This window comes from Elephas maximus, chromosome 16 (genome assembly GCF_024166365.1).
Source record: "Elephas maximus indicus isolate mEleMax1 chromosome 16, mEleMax1 primary haplotype, whole genome shotgun sequence".
Classification (NCBI taxonomy): Eukaryota; Metazoa; Chordata; class Mammalia; order Proboscidea; family Elephantidae; genus Elephas; species Elephas maximus.
In genome coordinates this window covers 38,399,530-38,419,582 of record NC_064834.1, presented here as the reverse complement: position 1 = coordinate 38,419,582, position 20,053 = coordinate 38,399,530, and the positions used below count along the sequence as shown (strand labels likewise).

Below are 20,053 nucleotides of genomic sequence, written 5' to 3'. Positions count from 1 at the left end.
TGATTTCCTCTTTGGGTCTCAGTTCCCTCATGTATGATCCAGGAGTAATATAATAACACCTGTTTCATAAGAGTTCTTTTGAGGGTCACATTAATGTAATTTATAAACTAAGATTGTATGTAACTCTTTTGTAACAACAGGTATAAATAAATGTGCTAAAATACATTTATGTAAAAACTGAAACCAAACCCGTTGCCATTGAGTTGATTCCGACTCACGGAGACGCTATACGACAGAGTAGAACTGCCCCATGGGGTTCCCAAGTTGCGGTTGGTGGATTTGAACTGCCAGCCTTTTGATTAGCAGCCAGGTTCTTAACCATTGCACCAGCAAGGCTCCGTATTTATGTAATACATTAATGTTGTGACGTAAATAAGTGGATTCAAATATGACGTACCCAGCTCTAATTCTAGAACGTAAAAATCTACAGTGTCTCTTAATATCTGTGTTCACATGGACACACACACAGACACACACACTACAGAGTTAAGCCTCTGTTTGAATTTGATTTTTAAATTACAATATCCCCTTCTTGAGGCTCTTACATATACGTATTCACTTCTGAGTAAGTATTGTACTAACAGACTCAGTTTTTGGTTGCAGCTACAGTGAAAGTAAGGTTATGATTTTTTTTTCAGGTTTAGCTGCTGGTTTGCACTCTTCCTTTTTATCATTCATTTTTAAAATTGTAAAGAAATTAAATCTGCTGTAAACTACTGCTGCTCATTGTCTCCACTTCCAGCCCGTTTACCGCGCTAGCTTAGAGCTAGGTTGATTTTTTTTTTTTTAAAACCTCCTTTCAGTTGGCTTATTTAGGGGAAAAAAAATTTTTTTTAAGTTGAACCAGAAGGTTTTCCTTGTTTAACAACTAAAAAAATAGTACATAATTTGTGAAGCCCTGGTGGCACAGTGGTTAAGAGCACAGATGCTAACCAAAAGATTAGCAGTTTGTATCCCTAGGAATCCTATGGGACAGCTCTTCTCTGTCCTATATGGTGGCTATGAGTTGGAATTGACTCGATGGCAACGGGTTGGTTTTTTGGTATGTGCCTATTTTAAGAGTATGTATTCCTTATTTACTCTTTGTAAAGATATTTTCTTAAGTTTTGACAGTTTTACTTTTGATTAAAGTTCAGAAATCCAATATGATGGGTGTGTGGACCTTCTAAAACTTATTTGTCTTATGATTGACAACATGTATGAAATGGGCACATTCCTGGTGAATTGTTTCCCATCACCCCGTGCTGAATTATTTGTCTGAGCTGATTCTCAATCTTGTTGCTGCATTTCCATCTCGTAAATAATGGAGTGAATTTCCTCCTCATTTGTCCCTGTAATTTTTTAGTGCCAAGCTTAGTGCTTTTTTAAATAAAAGGAATATTAAATTTTTTCCAGCTTCTTAGCAGTTTATTAATTTCACTATTGCTGTGAAAAGTCTTTACTCACATTAGTATACATTTAACATTTTATTATTAAAATAAATAACTTGGTTAAGTTTTGCCATTCTTTGAGTTTTTTGTTTTTGTTTTTTTATTTTGAGTATGCGTCAGTTGTGAAATTTATGTTGACCTTACCTTTTGCCAGGTTACTTGGAGTGATATAGCAGGTTTAGATGATGTCATTACAGACCTGAAAGACACAGTCATCTTACCTATCAAAAAGAAGCATTTGTTTGAAAATTCCAGGCTTCTGCAGCCTCCAAAAGGTATGGAAAAAGTTTAAATGTGCTAATGCATTAGAAATCTTGAGGCCATTGAAACGTTATGCCATTATAGAACTGGTTTTTGTGAAATCAGATTCTTAAAAAAATGCTGAGATCCAGTGAACTGTTTTCAATATAATAGTTTTTAAATAATTGTTTATTCTTCAGCTTCCCAAATTTACGTAAATTTTTATAGCTGCATGTCAAAATAATCCCATTTATTTCAAACCCATTTTTATTACTTCTAAGTAAATTAAAATTTGGAAAACAAGGTTAAAAAAATATGAAGCCACGATTCTTTTTGTTCTAACAATATTTTATTGGGTTTTAGGCAAAAGTTTACACAGCAAATTCGGTTCCCCTTTAACAGTTTGTATACAAATTGTTCCGTGCCATTGGTACAGTTTTTACAATGTGCCAGCGTTCTCTTAATTTCTCCTCTGTTCTTTTTCCACTGGTCTAACTTCCCTTCGCCTCCTTACCATCTCATCTGTCATTTTGGGTAACTGTTAACCCTTTGGTCTCATAGTTAATTGTTTAAGGAAGCACATTACTCATGGGTGATATTGTTTATTTTGTAATCAGTTTATTATTTGGCTGAAAAATGACCTGCAGAAATAGCTTCAGTTCCAAGTTCAAGGGGTATCTTAGGGTGATAGTCTTGGGGCTTCCTGTATTCTCTATTGGCCCAGTAAGTCTGGCCTTTTTTAGGAGTTTGAGTTTGTTCTACATTTTTCTCCCATTCCATCCAGCACCTTCTGTTATGCCCCTGGTCAGAAGGGTCCATAGTGGTAGCTGGGTACCATCAGGCTCTTCGGGGCTCAGGTTTGAATAGGCTGTGGTTCATGTGGTCTATTTTCTTCTTCGAACCTTTGAACTGGTTTCTTCTTTGAACCTTTGATTTCCTTCATTGTCTCTTGCTCCGTACGAGTAGAGACCGAACTTGGATGTAGAACATATCTTTGTGAACTGTGTTATGCCAGTTGACTAAGTTGTTCCCCGAGACTGTGGTCCCAAGTCTTTTGACCCAGTAAACCAATTCCGTGAGTTGTTTGGATATGTCTAAGAAGCTGCAATAACTGTTTGCCCTATGTAGTTTTTTATATATGTGGATATGTATGGAGCACACGCAAACATGTATACATATGCCTACAGTTCACACCTGTACCTGTATGTGCATTTACTCATATATGCCTTCCTGTACACAGATATGGTTCCATATCTACCTACATAACCATACACATATTTTTTGGTTGTTTTTACTGTTGCAAAATTGTGTATATTATAGCATTTACTGAGATTGTTCCTTATTCTCATGTATTACTTTTTTTTAAAATTGTATTTTAGATGGAGGTTTACAGAGCAAATTAGTTTCTCATTAAACAATTAATACACATATTGTTTTGTGACATTGGTTGCCACCCCCATGACATGTTAACACACTCCGCTTCTCAACCTTGGGTCCCGTTACCGCTTTCCTGTCGCCCCTTGCCTTCTCATCCTTGCCCCTGGGCTGGTGTGGCCATTTAGTCTCTTTTGTTTTATGGTCCTGTCTAATAGCTGGCTGAAGGGTGAACCTCAAGAGTGACTTCAGTACTGAATTTAAAAGGTAGTCCAGGGGCCATACTCTTGGGACTCTTCAGTCTCTGTCAGACCAGTAAGTCTGGTCTTTTTTTGTGTGTGTGTGAGTTAGAATTTTGTTCTACATTTTTCTCTAGCTCTGTCCTGGACCCTCTATGGTGATCCCTGTTAGGGCAGTTGGTGCTGGTAGCTGGGTACCATATAGTTGTGCTGGACTCAGTCTGGTGGAGGCTTTGGTACTTGTCTCATGTATTTCTTAGTGTCTTTAGTTATCTTGGTCAGGTTGTGCTGACATCACCTATATTTGGAATTGCCTTTCATATCACCAAAAGTAACAAGTATCTGCTATCTGGAGAGTGATTCCCCTTCCCTTTCCCTCCTATCTCTAGTAACCATAGAAGAACTTTGCTTTCTTTGTACGTATCGATTGTTGACTTTTTATAATACTGAGACCATGTAGTATTTGTCTTTTTGTGATTGACGTATTCCACTCAGCATAATGTCCTCCAGATTCATCCATGTTATGTTTCACAGCATCCTCATTATTCTTTATAGTTCCATAATATTCCTTTGAATGTATGTACCACAGTTTGTTTATCCATTCATCCATCAGTGGGCACTTAGGTTGTTTCCATCTTTTTGCTACCCTGAATAATGCTGCAGTGAACATAGGTGTATATATTTCTATTCAGGTCACAGCTCTTACATCATTAGGGTATATATCTAGGAGTGGAATTGCTGGATCGTAAGGTATTTCTACTTCTAGCTTTTTGAGGAAGCACTGTACTGTTTTCCATAGCGGTTGTACCATTTTACAATCCCACCAGCAATGTATAAAAGTTCCAGTTCCCCCACAACCTTGCCTGCTTTTGTTGTTTTGTCTTTTTTTTGCTCATTGCCATTTTTGCAGGGGTGAGATGCTATCTCATTGTTTTGATTTGCATCTCTAACGGGCGAACATCTTTTCATGTATTTGTTGGCCATCTGAATGTCCTCTTTAGTGAAGTGTCTGTTCATATCCTTTGCCAGTGTTTTGATTGGATTGTTAATCTTTTTGTTGTTGAAGTTTTCTATATATTTTAGAGATTAGACTCTTACCAGATACATTGTTTTCAAAGATTTTTTCCCAGCCTGTGGATTCTTTTTTTACTTTCTTGGTAAAGTCTTTTGATGAGCATAAGTATTTACTTTTATGAGGTCTCAATTATCTAACTTACCTTCTGTCAGTCATGCATTTTTAGTTTTGTTTGTTAGACTATTTATGCCAGAAATTAGGTCCCCTAGTTTTGATCCTACGTTATCTTCCAGGAACTTTATAGCTTTAACTTTAACGTTAGGTCTTCGATCCATTTTGAGTTAGTTTTTGTGCATGGCGTGAAGTATGGATCTGTTTTTTTTTTCCTCCCCTAGCTAAGACTTATTTTTGATGCTCACAATTTTAGTGATTTTTTTCCCCTCCTGGTGATCTTAATTATTTTTGGGTTGCAGTGATTCTTTATACAAAATTATCTTTGAGGAAAATTTTTCCTTATTCCTAGGTGATAATCATTTTGCAAGCCTTAAATTTCAGAAATTGTGAGTGCATATAACTGCGTTATTGATCATGCTTAAGCCTTGTTAAAGGCGAATCAGGTGTCCATTACGTGATAATTTATAATAAAATAAATGTGTGTTGTCATGGCTTTCAGATACAAACTCCATAGGATAGCTCCTATTTCCATCTAGTGGAAGTTTCTATTTGGTATATTGCCAAAGCTAGGTATGTTTGCTTTATATTGCTTGTCAAGACTGAACTTAAACATTAGACACATTTTTCCAGAAAAAGGACAGACTTTTCATAAAAAGATATGAAATATCAAAGGAGTACTATGTATGTTCAAGTTGTAATTGCGTGTAATCCTATTGATTTTGCAGCTGTATCAGGAAAGTGCGTTACTTTATATATCAAGTAATTGAATTAGATGCCTGTGCATTTTTATAAAGTAGCTATTTTTGTTTCTGTTAAGTAGAGGATTTCAATTATCACCAAAAATCACATGCTGTTTTTATTAACTAAGGCAACAAAGCTTTTTATTATATATTTCTTTAGTTTTTGAAACCACAGAGCTTCCTTATTTTTTTCTAACAAAAAGCATTTAGTTTGTTGTGATTTTAGTTCTTTCCTGTTCTCTTCTAGTTTGTTTATAGTCTGAACAAGAAAAAACCTTTCTCTTGTTTTCAGTTCTCAGTTTCACAATGTTAGTGAATTTAGGAAAGTAAAATGTTCTTTATATACTGTTAGAGAAAGCTCTTTTCTCAGCATTCATGTCTTAGTCCATATGCTTAAGTGAGTTTACTGATTGGACTTGGTTTAAAGCCTCAACAAAAATCAAAAAAGCATAACAAAAACCAAAACGCGTTGCCGTTGAGTCAGTTCCAACTCATAGCAACTCTGTATGATAGAGTAGAACTGCCCCATAGGATTTCCAAAGAGCTGCTGGTGGATTCGAACTGCTGACCTTTTGGTTAGCAGCTGAGCTCTTAACCACTGTACCACCAGGGCTTCTCAATTAGCACAGCAGATACCAAATTATGAAGAGGATACCTCAGCAGTTATGTATAAATCTGCTACTTATTTGAAAATGGAAATCCTGGTGGCATTGTGGTTAAGAGGCATGGCTGCTAACCAAAGGTTAGCAGTTGAGGCCCACCAGGGGCCTCTATGGGGCAGTTCTACTCTATCCTATAGGGTCGCCATGAGTTGGAATCAACTCGATGGTAGCAGATTTATGGGTTTTATTTGAAAACATTATTCTAAAACTGGAGATAGTTCTTATGTGTATGGTATTTTTACTCAAATAACGTACACATACTATGTTTTTTTGCCACCCTCGAGAAAAAATTTCCATAGCATGCTTTCTGGTGGGGGCAGGGTTGGCAGAAAGTATAGAACATGCATGTTATTTTCTTTAAAAAGTATTTAAAAATTTTTAAAGTTACATGGGTATCTTCTGGTATGTAATCTAAAGTTTTACCTTTTGGACTTTTTCAACTGTACGTCTTTGGAAAATTTTTTATCAGTAACAAAAGTTTGAAAAATCAGGGAGGGGTGGGAGAGGAAACACTAAATAGACAATAGATAAATGGCAGCTTTGGTCAGGGTTAAGACACGGTACTGGGGAAGCTGGCACAACTTGACCAAGGCAAGGTCTTGGAAGCTTCATAGACCCATCCAAACTCCCTGAGGGACTGAATTATTGGGCTGAGGGCTGGGAACCACGGTCTTGGGGGACATCTAGCTTAATTGGCATAACATATTTATAAAGAAATTGTTCTATACCCTACTTTGGTGAGTAGCATCTGGGGTTTAATGCTTATGAGCAGCCATCTAGGCTGCTCCATGGGTCCCACCCTGTCTGGAGCAAGGGAAAATGAAGAAAACCAAAGCCAAAAGGGAAAGATTACTCCAAAGGACTAATGGACGACAGCTTCCACCAGCCTGAGTCCAGCACAACTAGATGAGGCCTGGCTACCACCCCTGACTGCTCTGACAGGGATCACAATAGAAGGTCCCAGACAGAGCTGGAGATAAATGTAGAAGAAAATTTTAACTCAGAAAAAAAAAAAAAAAAGACCAGACTTACTGGTCTGACAGAGACTGGAAAAACCCCGAGAGTATGGCCCCTGGACATCCTTATAGCTCAGTAATGAAGTCACTCCTGAGGTTCACCCTTCAGCCAACAATTAGACAGGTCCATAAAACAAAATGAGACTAAATGGGCACACCAGCCCAGGAGCAAGGACAAAAAGACAGGAGGGTACAGGAAAGTTGATAATGGGGAGCCCAAGGTCGAGAAGGGGAGAGTCTTGACACATCATGGGGTTGGCAACCAATATCACAAAACAATATGTGTATTAATTGTTTAATGAGAAACTAATTTGCTGTGTAAACCTTCATCTAAATTACAATAATAAAAAGTTTGAAAATTCATCGATTTACTTTTTGACCCCAACATAAATCAAATAGTGATATACAGAAGCAGAGTTTAAAATCAGTTACATGGCATACTTGTTCCATTTTTGAACAGAAGTCAGGTTATCTAGGTTAGAGTCATCGCTTTATTGCTAATTTTGTGTTTTCCTTATGTAATTATCTGCTGTCTAAGCTGAAAGCGATTGCTGCCTGTCTTAGTTATTTAGTGCTGCTGTTATGGATTGAATTGTGCCCCCCCAAAATGTATGTCAACTTGGCTAGGTCATGGTTCCCAGTATTGTGTGATTGTCCACCATTTTGTCATCTGATGTGATTTTCCTATGTGTTATAAATCTTACCTCTGATGTTAATGTGGCAAGATTAGAGGCGGTTAGGTTAATGAGGCAGGACTCAATCTACAAGATTAAATTGTGTTTTTTTTTTTTAATAACTTTTATTAAACTTCAAGTGAACGTTTACAAATCCAATCAGTCTGTCACATATAAGTTTACATACATCTCACTCCCTACTCCCACTTACTCTCCCCCTCTTGAGTCAGCCCTTTCAGTCTCTCCTTTCTTGACAATTTTGTCTGCTTCCCTCTCTCTCTATCCTCCCATCCCCGCTCCAGACAAGAGTTGCCAACACAATCTCAAGTGTCCACCTGATATAATTAGCTCACTCTTCATCAGCGTCTCTCTCCCACCCTCTGACCAGTCCCTTTCATGTCTGATGAGTTGTCTTCGGGGATGGTTCCTGTCCTGTGTCAACAGAAGGTCTGGAGAGCATGGCCGCCGGGATTCCTCCAGTCTCAGTCAGACCATTAAGTTTGGTCTTTTTAAGAGAATTTGGGGTCTGCAACCCACTGATCTCCTGCTCCCTCAGGGGTCCTCTGCTGTGCTCCCTGTCAGGGCAGTCATCGATTGTGGCCGGGCACCAACTAGTTCTTCTGGTCTCAGGATGATGTAGGTCTCTGGTTCATGTGGCCCTTTCTGTCTCTTGGGCTCTTAGTTGTCGTGTGGCCTTGGTGTTCTTCATTTTCCTTTACTCCAGGTGGGTTGAGACCAATTGCTGCTTCTTAGATGGCCACTTGTTAGCCTTTACGACCCCAGACGCCACATTTCAAAGTGGGATGCAGAATGTTTTCATAATAGAATTATTTTGCCAATTGACTTAGAAGTCCCCGCAAACCATGTTCCCCAGACCCCCGCGCTTGCTCCGCTGACTTTTGAAGCATTCATTTTATCCCGGAAACTTCTTTGCTTTTGGTCCAGTCCAATTGAGCTGACCTTCCATGTACTGAGTGTTGTCTTTCCCTTCACCTAAAGCAGTTCTTATCTACTGATTAATCAATAAAAAACCCTCTCCCACCCTCCCTCCCTCCCCCCCTCGTAACCACAAAAGTATGTGTTCTTCTCAGGTTTACTATTTCTCAAGATCTTATAATAGTGGTCTTATACAATATTTGTCCTTTTGCCTCTGACTCATTTCGCTCAGCATAATGCCTTCCAGGTTCCTCCATGTTATGAAATGTTTCAGAGATTCGTCACTGTTCTTTATCGATGCGTAGTATTCCATTGTGTGAATATACCACAATTTATTTACCCATTCATCCGTTGATGGACACCTTGGTTGCTTCCAACTTTTTGCTATTGTAAACAGAGCTGCAATAAACATGGGTGTGCATATATCTGTTTGTAAGAAGGCTCTTGTATCTCTAGGGTATATTCCTAGGAGTGGGATTTCTGGGTTGTATGGTAGTTCTATTTCTAACTGTTTAAGATAACGCCAGATAGATTTCCAAAGTGGTTGTACCATTTTACATTCCCACCAGCAGTGTATAAGAGTTCCAGTCTCTCCGCAGCCTCTCCAACATTTATTATTTTGTGTTTTTTGGATTAATGCCAGCCTTGCTGGTGTGAGATGGAATCTCATCGTAGTTTTAATTTGCATTTCTCTAATGGCTAATGATCGAGAGCATTTTCTCATGTATCTGTTGGCTGCCTGAATATCTTCTTTAGTGAAATGTGTGTTCATATCCTTTGCCCACTTCTTGATTGGGTTGTTTGTCTTTTTGTGGTTGAGTTTTGACAGAATCATGTAGATTTTAGAGATCAGGCGCTGGTCGGAGATGTCATAGCTGAAAATTCTTTCCCAATCTGTAGGTGGTCTTTTTACTCTTTTGGTGAAGTCTTTAGATGAGCATAGGTGTTTGATTTTTAGGAGCTCCCAGTTATCGGGTTTCTCTTCATCATTTTTGGTAATGTTTTGTATTCTGTTTATACCTTGTATTAGGGCTCCTAGGGTTGTCCCAATTTTTTCTTCCATGATCTTTATCGTTTTAGTCTTTATGTTTAGGTCTTTGATCCACTTGGAGTTAGTTTTTGTGCATGGTGTGAGGTATGGGTCCTGTTTCATTTTTTTGCAGACGGATATCCAGTTATGCCAGCACCATTTGTTAAAAAGGCTATCTTTTCCCCAGTTAATTGACACTGGTCCTTTGTCAAATATCAGCTGCTCATACGTGGATGGATCTATGTCTGGGTTCTCAATTCTGTTCCATTGGTCTATGTGTCTGTTGTTGTACTAATACCAGGCTGTTTTGACTACTGTGGCTGTATAATAGGTTCTGAAGTCAGGTAAGGTGAGGCCTCCCACTTTCTTCTTCTTTTTCAGTAGTGCTTTGCTTATCCGGGGCTTCTTTCCCTTCCATATGAAATTGGTGATTTGTTTCTCTATCCCCTTAAAATATGACATTGGGATTTGGATCGGAAGTGCGTTAAATGTATAGATGGCTTTTGGTAGAATAGACATTTTTACTATGTTAAGTCTTCCTATCCATGAGCAAGGTATGTTTTTCCACTTAAGTATGTCCTTTTGAATTTCTTGTAGTAGAGCTTTGTAGTTTTCTTTCTATAGGTCTTTTACATCTTTGGTAAGATTTATTCCTAAGTATCGTATCTTCTTGGGGGCTACTGTGAATGGCATTGATTTGGTTATTTCCTCTTCGGTGTTCTTTTTGTTGATGTAGAGGAATCCAAGTGATTTTTTGTATGTTTATTTTATAACCTGAGACTCTGCCAAACTCTTCTATTAGTTTCAGTAGTTTTCTGGAGGATTCCTTAGGGTTTTCTGTGTATATAATCATGTCATCTGCAAATAGTGATAACTTTACTTCTTCCTTGCCAATCCGGATACCTTTTATTTCTTTGTCTAGCCTAATTGCCCTGGCTAAGACTTCCAACACGATGTTGAATAAGAGCGGTGATAAAGGGCATCCTTGTCTGGTTCCCGTTCTCAAGGGAAATGCTTTCAGGTTCTCTCCATTTAGAGTGATATTGGCTGTTGGCTTTGCATAGATGCCCTTTATTATGTTGAGGAATTTTCCTTCAATTCCTATTTTGGTAAGAGTTTTTATCATAAATGGGTGTTGGACTTTGTCAAATGCCTTTTCTGCATCAATTGATAAGGTCATGTGGTTTTTGTCTTTTGTTTTATTTATGTGATGGATTACATTAATGGTTTTTCTGATATTAAACCAGCCTTGCATGCCTGGTATAAATCTCACTTGATCAGGGTGAATTACTTTTTGATGTGTTGTTGGATTCTATTGGCCAGAATTTTGTTGAGGATTTTTGCATCAATGTTCATGAGGGATATAGGTCTATAATTTTCTTTTTTTGTAATGTCTTTACCTGGTTTTGGTATCAGGGAGATGGTGGCTTCATAGAATGAGTTGGGTAGTATTCCGTCATTTTCTATGCTTTGGAATACCTTTAGTAGTAGTGGTGTTAACTCTTCTCTGAAAGTTTGTAGAACTCTGCAGTGAAGCCGTCCGGGCCAGGGATTTTTTTTGTTGGGAGTTTTTTGATTACCGTTTCAATCTCTTTTTTTGTTATGGGTCTATTTAGTTGTTCTACTTCTGAATGTGTTAGTTTAGGTAGGTAGTGTTTTTCCAGGAATTCATCCATTTCTTCTAGGTTTTCAAATTTGTTAGAGTACAATTTTTCATAATAATCTGAAATGATTCTTTTAATTTCATTTGGTTCTGTTGTGATGTGGTCCTTCTCATTTCTTATTCGTGTTATTTGTTTCCTTTCCTGTATTTCTTTAGTCAGTCTAGCCAATGGTTTATCAATTTTGTTAATTTTTTCAAAGAACCAGCTTTTGGCTTTGTTAATTCTTTCGATTGTTTTTCTGTTCTCTAATTCATTTAGTTCAGCTCTAATTTTTATTATTTGTTTTCTTCTGGTGCCTGATGGATTCTTTTGTTGCTCACTTTCTATTTGTTCAAGTTGTCGGGACAGTTCTCTGCTTTTGGCTCTTTCTTCTTTTTGTATGTGTGCATTTATTGATATAAATTGGCCTCTGAGCACTGCTTTTGCTGTGTCCCAGAGGTTTTGATAGGAAGTATTTTCATTCTCATTACTTTCTATGAATTTCCTTATTCCCTCCTTGATGTCTTCTATAACCCAGTCTTTTTTGAGGAGGGTATTGTTCATTTTCCAAGTATTTGATTTCTTTTCCCTAGTTTTTCTGTTATTGATCTCTAGTTTTATTGCCTTGTGGTCTGAGAAGATGCTTTGTAATATTTCGATGTTTTGGACTCTGCAAAGGTTTGTTTTATGACCTAATATGTGGTCTATTCTAGAGAATGTTCCATGTGCGCTAGAAAAAAAAGTATATTTTGCAGCAGTTGGGTGGAGAGTTCTGTATAAGTCAATGAGGTCAAGTTGGTTGATTGTTGTAATTAGATCTTCCGTGTCTCTGTTGAGCTTCTTACTGGATGTCCTGTCCTTCTCCGAAAGGGGTGTGTTGAAGTCTCCTACTATAATTGTGGAGGTATCTATCTCGCTTTTCAGTTCTGTTAAAATTTGATTTATATATCTTGCAGCCCTGTCATTGGGTGCATAAATATTTAATATGGTTATGTCTTCCTGATCAATTGTCCCTTTTATCATTATATAGTGTCCTTCTTTATCCTTTGTGGTGGATTTAACTTTAAAGTCTATTTTGTCAGAAATTAATATTGCTACTCCTCTTCTTTTTTGCTTATTGTTTGCTTGATATACTTTTTTCCATCCTTTGAGTTTTAGTTTGTTTGTGTCTCTAAGTCTAAGGTGTGTCTCTTGTAGGCAGCATATAGATGGATCGTGTTTCTTTATCCAGTCTGTGACTCTCTGTCTCTTTAGTGGTGCATTTAGTCCATTTACATTCAGGGTAATTATAGATAAATAAGTTTTTAGTGCTGTCATTTTGATGCCTTTTTATGTGTGTTGTTGACAATTTCATTTTTCCGCATACTTTTTTGTGCTGAGGCGTTTTTCTTAGTAAATTGTGAGATCCTCATTTTCATAGTGCTTGACTTTATGTTAGTTGAGTCGTTACGTTTTTCTTGGTTTTTATCTTGAGTTATAGAGTTGTTATACCTTTTTGTGGTTACCTTATTATTTACCCCTATTTTTCTAAGTAAAAACCTAACTTGAATTGTTCTATATCGCCTTGTATCACTCTCCATATGGCAGTTCAATGTCTCCTGTATTTAGTCCCTCTTTTTGATTATTGTGATCTTTTACCTATTGACTTCCATGATTCCCTGTTATGTGTATTTTTATTTATTTATTTTTTAATTAATCTTAATTTGTTTGTTTTTGTGATTTCCCTATTTGAGTTGATATCAGGACGTTCTGTTTTGTGACCTTGTGTTGTGCTGATATCTGATATTATTGGTTCTCTGACCAAACAATATCCTTTAGTATTTCTTGTAGCTTTGGTTTGGTTTTTGCAAATTCTCTAAACTTGTGTTTATCTGTAAATATCTTAATTTCGCCTTCCTATTTCAGAGAGAGTTTTGCTGGATATATGATCCTTGGCTGGCAGTTTTTCTCCTTCAGTGTTCTGTATATGTCGTCCCATTCCCTTCTTGCCTGCATGGTTTCTGCTGAGTAGTCAGAACATATTTTTATTGATTCTCCCTTGAAGGAAACCTTTCTTTTCTCCCTGGCTGCTTTTAAAATTTTTTGTTTATCTTTGGTTTTGGTGAGTTTGATGATAATATGTCTTGGTGTTTTTCTTTTTGTATCAATCTTAAATGGGGTTCGATGAGCATCTTGGATAGCTATCCTTTCGTCTTTCATGATGTCAGGGAAGTTTTCTGTCAGGAGTTCTTCAACCATTTTCTCTGTGTTTTCTGTCCCCCCTCCGTGTTCTGGGACTCCAATCACCTGCAGGTTATCCTTCTTGATAGAGTCCCACATAATTCTTAGGGTTTCTTCATTTTTTTTAATTCTTTTATCCGATTTTTTTTCAGCTATGTTGGTGTTGATTCCCTGGTCCTCCAGATGTCCCAGTCTGCATTCTAATTGCTCGAGTCTGCTCCTCTGACTTCCTAGTGCGTTGTCTAATTCTGTTATTTTATTGTTAATCTTTTGGATTTCTACATGTTGTCTCTCTATGGATTCTTGCAACTTATGAATTTTTCCAGTATGTTCTTGAATAATCTTTTTGAGTTCTTCAACAGTTTTATCAGTGTGTTCCTTGGCTTTTTCTGCAGTTATCCTAATTTCATTTGTGATATCATTAAGCATTCTGTAAATTAGTTTTTTATATTCTGTATCTGATAATTCCAAGATTGTATCTTCATTTGGGAAAGGTTTTGATTCTTTTGTTTGGGGGGTTGGAGAAGCTGTCACGGTCTGCTTCTTGAAGTGGTTTGATATGGATTGTTGTCTCCGAGCCATCACTGGGAAACTAGTTTTTCCAGAAAATCCGCTGGGTCCAGTCCAAATCCCTGCGGGACGGTTCCCCGGCTCGGATGCTGCTCTTTCTGCTCCAAGACCCGTGGAACTGGCTGGTCCCCCTCGGGGTTAGTTCAGGAGGGTGGAGCAGGTCTCTGTGCTTGTGCCGTACCTGACTGGTACGCTGGCTCCAGGCTCTGGAAACAATCGCTGCTTCCCCGTATTAGTTCGTTCTCCATCTCTAAATCTGTGTTTGTTGTTCAGGGTTCGTAGATTGTTATGTATGTGATCGATTCACTTGTTTTTCCGTGTCTTTGTTGTAAGAGGGATCCGAGGTAGCGTCTGCCTAGTCCGCCATCTTGGCTCCGCCCCTTAAATTGTGTTTTATGTCAATCTCTTTTGAGATATAAAAGAGAGAAGTGAGCAGAGAGACAGGGGGACCCCATACCACCAAGAAAGCAACATTGGGAGCAGAGCGCATCTTTGGACCTGAGGTTCCTGCACTGAGAAGCTTCTAGACCAGGGGAAGAATGATGACACGGACCTTCCCCTGGAGCTGGTACCTTGAATTCAGACTTCTAGCCTCCTAGGTTGGTGGTAGGAAGTCCCTCTCCTCTGCTCATTTCTCTCTTTTTATTTCAAAAGAGATTGACTCAAAATACAACCTAATCCTGTAGATTGTATCCTGTCTCGTTAATATAACTGCCTCTAATCCTGCCTCGTTAACATCATAGAGGTCAGGATTATAACACAGAAGATTACATCAGACCACAGAATGTTGGACAACCACACAGTACTGGGAATCAGGGCCTAGCCAAGCTGATACATATTTTTGGGGAACACAATTCAATCCGTAACACTGCCTCGCATAAGCTACAGAAAGATGATTTGAAAATGGATTGTTATGCACTATCCATTGCAGCAAGTGAGGTCAGTACTTAACCAATAAGATCACATAAAAACATTGTTCGAGCTTTCTAATGCTAATTCATACTGTCAGACCACTAATTGATTACAGGGACCATAAGATATTGGTAGCTGAGTAAAAAATATGAACTTTTTCCCCCAAATATTTAAAAAAAATTACAATAGTTACAATTCCATTTGAATACTATTCTGCTCCCTCTCTAAACTTTGTGAATTCGGCAATTATTATTGTGGCACATTAGATTTATATTTGTGAGCTTTATCATATTGTTCCATGTTTTGCTGAAATCTTATCAGGTTAAGCTGAGGAAACTAGTTAAAACATTGCACAAATAATAAAGTAAAATGTCTCACATTCATTTGTGGAACCACTCATTTATCAGCCTTCATAAAAATTAACACTCAAATTTAACTGTGTTTAAAATTAATATTTAAGGAAAGGAGATTGAAAAGGTGCCACTTTCAAATAACGGTACTAGTCACTGATAACAAGTCAGATGAATCTTAGTGAAATTAAATATATTCTGTACAGAAGTGTAATTAAAAGAGTTGAATGAATACTTATAAAGCTAATGTCTATGTAACAACAACCAGGTAAAGAAATGAACATTGACAGCTCCTCCTGTGTAGCTCATATGCGTCACAGTTCCATACTCTAGAAGATTATGAAATCCGAAAGCTTTCATTGCATATTGAATGGTCAGGCATGAGTAACTGCTCAGTTACTAACACTAGTTAACTGCTGAGTTAGTAGCCTTAGTTGTAATACATGAAGAAAGAGTTTGAAAACTTACTCCTGCTTAGAAGTACCAGAATTAAACTAGTAGGAATAAAACATTCAAAGTAGTAAATGAATACTGTGAAACAAATATGACATTCTAAACACACCATGTAAGTTTACAAAGTGATGGTGCAGCTGCAAAGCCAGCAAAATAGTTCTAAAAGCCCTGAAATTCAAGTAATATGTGCATAAAAGTTTGTTAGTAGATCTGAATTCCGCATGAAATTATGTGATCAAAACGATGAATATAATAATTCCAGGCTTTTGCAGTCATCCCATATGTTTTCAGCTTCATGTGAATTAAATGGGATTAGGTTTCTCTTCATAGTTTCTCAAGAGCCATTTAAAAGAAGTGTCAGAAGGAGCTTCAGATTGTAACTGACTTAAATAAAATTTAATCACCTGAATAATTGTAATTGAAAATTGCAAAGACTTGAAAACAGTAACGTGTACTGGTAAACCTTATGAATTTAAATTTAAAATTCAGCTTTAGAAAAATTTAGTTTAAATAATTAAACTTAGTGATCCGTTGGTGTTATAACTTGAATCTTTAAGGGGGGGAGAAAAAGACCTGTAGAATAATCTACGTGTATATAAAAAAATAAAAGTGAAGAAGTCACTGTGAGGACTAAGGTATGCCTGACCCAAGCTGTGGTATTTTCAGTCACCTCATATGCATGCAAAAGCTGTACGGTGAATAAGAAAGACTGAAGAATTGATGTCATTGAATTTGGTGTTCATGAAGAATATTGAATATTCCATGGACTGCCAGAGGAATGAACAAATCTGTCTTGGAAGAAGTAGAGCCAGAAGGTTCCTTAGAAGCCAGGATGGCAAGAGTTCATCTCTTGTACTTTAGATATGTTTTCGGGAGGGACCAGTCCCTGGAGAAGTACATCATGCTTGGTAAAGTACAGGGTCAGTGAAAAAGAGAAAGACCCTAAATGAGATGGATTGACATAGTAGCTGCAACAATGGGCTCAAACATAGCAGCGATTGTAAGGATGGTGCAGGACCTGGCAGTGCTTCCTTTTGTACAGTAGGGTCGCTATGAGCTGGAACTGACTCAACCATGCCTAACGACGAGGAAAAGTTTGACCATTATTTTGAAGAATTTAATGTGAACATATTTGCTGTTAGATCTCTGGAAACAAGCTTAAGTTTCTCATTTAAAAAAATTTTTTTAAAGATTTTTTTTAGGCTTGCTTTTTTTTTTTTTTAATTGTCCTTCAAGTGAAAGTTTATAAACCAAGTCAATCTCTCCTACAAAAACTTACATACACCTTGCTGTATACTCCTAGTTGCTCTCCCGCTAATGAGACAGCACACCCCTTCCCTCCACTCTGTTTTCCTGTCCATTCGGCCAGCTTCTAACCCCCTCTGCCCTCTCATCCCCCCTCCAGGCAGGAGCTGCCCACATAGTTTCATGTGTCTACTTGATCCAAGAAGCTCACTCTTCACCAGTATCGTTTTCTATCCCATAGTCCAGTCCAATCCCTGTTTGAAGAGTTGGCTTTGGGAATGGTTCATGTCTTGGACTAAAAGAAGGTCTGGGGACCGTGACCTCTGGGGTCCTTTTTAGACTTGGTCAAACTGTTAAGTCTGGTCTTTTTAAGAGAATTTGGGGTCTGATTTTTCGCCCCCCCTATTTTTTTATTCCACTGCTCTCCTGCTCCCTCAGGGGTTCTCTGTTGTGTTCCCTGTCAGGGCAGTCATCAGTTGTGGCCAGGCACCATCTAGTTCTTCTGGTTTCAGGCTGATGTAGTCTCTGGTTTATGTGGTCCTTTCTGTCTCCTGGGCTCATAATTACCTTGTATCTTTGGTGTTCTTCATTCACCTTTGCTCCCAGTGGGTTGAGACCCATTGATGCATCTTAGATGGCCGCTAGCTAGCGTTTAAGACCCCAGGTGCCACTCTACAAAGTGGGATGCAGAATATTTTCTTAATAGATTTTATTATGCCAGTTGCTTTAGATGTCCCCTGAAACCATGGTCCCCCAACCCCCGCCCCTGCGATGCTGGCCTTCGAAGCGTTCAGTTTATTCAGGAAACTTCTTTTAGTTTAGTCCATTTGTGCTGATCTCTCCTGTACTGCGTGTTGTCTTTCCCTTCACCTAAAATAGTTCTTAACTACTATCTAGTTAGTGAAAACCCCTCTCCCTTCCTCCCTCCCCACTCTTGTAACCATCAAAGAATATTTTCTTCTCTGTTTAAACTATTTTTCTAGTTCTTACAATAGATATATGATATTTGTCCTTTTGCAACTAATTCCACTCAGCACAGTGCCTCCCAGATTCCTCCATGTTATGAAACGTTTCACGGATTCATCATTGTTCTTTATCGATGCGTAGTATTCCACTGTGTGAATATATCATAATTTATTTATCTATTCATTTGTTGATGGGCACGTTGGTTGCTTCCATCTTTTTACTATTGTAAACAGTGCTGCAGTGAACATGGATGTGCATATATCTGTTCGTGCAAAGGCTGTTATTTCTCTAAGATATATTCCAAGGAGTGGGATTGCTGGATCATATGGTAGTCCTATTTCTAACTTTTTAAGGAAGCGCCAAATCGATTTCCAAAGTGATCGTACCATTTTACATTCCTACCAGCAGTGTATAAGTGTTCCAATCTCTCCACAACCTCTCTAACATGTATTTTTTTTTTTTTATTGTGCTTTAAGTGAAAGTTTACAAATCAAGTCAGTCTCTCACACAAAAACCCATATACGCCTTGCTACACACTCCCAGTTACTCTCCCCCTAATGAGACAACCTGCTCTCTCCCTCCACTCTCTTTTCATGACCTTTTGCCGGCTTCTAACCCCCTCCACCCTCATCTCCCCTCCAGGCAGGAGATGCCAGCGTAGTCTCAAATGTCCAGCTGTTCCAAGAAGCTCACTCCTCACCACCATCCCTCTCCAACCCATTGTCCAGTCCAATCCATGTCTGAAGAGTTGGCTTCAGGAATGGTTCCTGTCCTGGGCCAACAGAAGGTCTGGGGGCCATGACTACCGGGATCCTTCTAGTCAGTCAGACCATTAAGTCTGGTCTTATTACGAGAATTTGGGGTCTGCATCTCACTGCTCTCCTGCTCCCTCAGGGGTTCTCTGTTGTGTTCCCTGTCAGGGCAGTCATCGGTTGTAGCCGAGCACTGTCTAGTTCTTCTGGTCTCAGGATGATGTAGACTCTGGTTCATGTGGTCCTTTCTGTCTCTTGGGCTCATAATTACCTTGTGTCCTTGGTGTTCTTCATTCTCCTTTGATCCAGGTGGTTTGAGACCAATTGATGCTTCTTAAATGGCTGCTTGCTACTGTTTAAGACCCCAGACGCCACTCTTCAAAGTGGTATGCAGAATGTTTTCTTAATAGATTTTATTATGCCTATTGACTCAGATGTCCCCTGAAACCATGGTCCCTAGGCCCCTGCCCCTGCTACGCTGGCCTTCAAAGCATTCAGTTTATTCAGGAAACTTCTTTGCTTTTGGTTTATTTAGTCCAGTTGTGCTGACCTCCACTGCACTGTGTGCTCTCCTTCCCTTCACCCAAAGTAGTTCTCATCTAGTATGTAATTAGTGAATGCCCCTCTCCCACCCTCCCTCCCTGCCCCCTCTTGTAACCACAAAAGAATGTTTTCTTCTCAGTTTAAAGTATTTCTCAAGTTCTTGTAATAGTGGTCTTATACAATATTTGTCCTTTTACAACTGACTGATTTCACTCAGCATAATGCCTTCCGGGTTACTGTCATCTGCAAATGGAGATACCTTTACTTCTTCCTTACCAATCTGGATGCCCTTAATTTTTTTATCTAGCCTACTTCTTCTGGCTAGGACCTCCAGCACAATGTTGAATAAGAGTGGTGATAAAGGGCATCCTTGTCTGGTTCCAGGTCTCAAAGGGAATGCTTTCAGACTCTCTCTACTTAGGATGATGTTGGCTGTTGGCTTTGTATAAATGCCCTTTATTATGTTGAGGAACTTTCCTTCTATTCCTATTTTGGTAAGAGTTTTTAACATGAATGGGTGTTGGACTTTGTCAAATGCCTTTTCTGCATCAATTGAGAAGATCATGCGGTTCTTGTCTTTTGTTTTATTTATATGATGGATTACTTTAATTGGTTTTCTAATGTTAAACCATCCCTGCATACCTGGTATGAATCCCACCTGGTCATGGTGAATTATTTTTTTGGATATGTTGTTGAATTCTGTTGGCTAGAATTTTGTTGAGGATTTTTGCATCTGTGTTCATGAGAGATACAGGTCTGTAATTTTCTTTTTTGTGTGGTGTCTTTACTTGGTGTTGGTATTGGGGATATACTGGATCCATAGAATGAGTTTGGGAGTATTCCATCCTTTTCTATGCTCTGAAATGCCT

The 20,053-nt window shown here is 38.4% G+C and overlaps 1 protein-coding gene across 2 annotated transcripts in view; it reads left to right on the top strand.

Annotated features, from left to right (window-relative positions):
* ATAD1 (ATPase family AAA domain containing 1) overlaps nucleotides 1-20,053 on the top strand; it is an 81,311-nt gene that overhangs the window by 15,876 nt on the left and 45,382 nt on the right. For both annotated transcript variants that reach the window (XM_049856066.1, XM_049856065.1), the window contains one exon: nucleotides 1,585-1,705. In XM_049856066.1, the coding sequence (XP_049712023.1) occupies nucleotides 1,585-1,705 (121 nt within the window). The remainder of the gene's footprint in view (nucleotides 1-1,584; nucleotides 1,706-20,053) is intronic.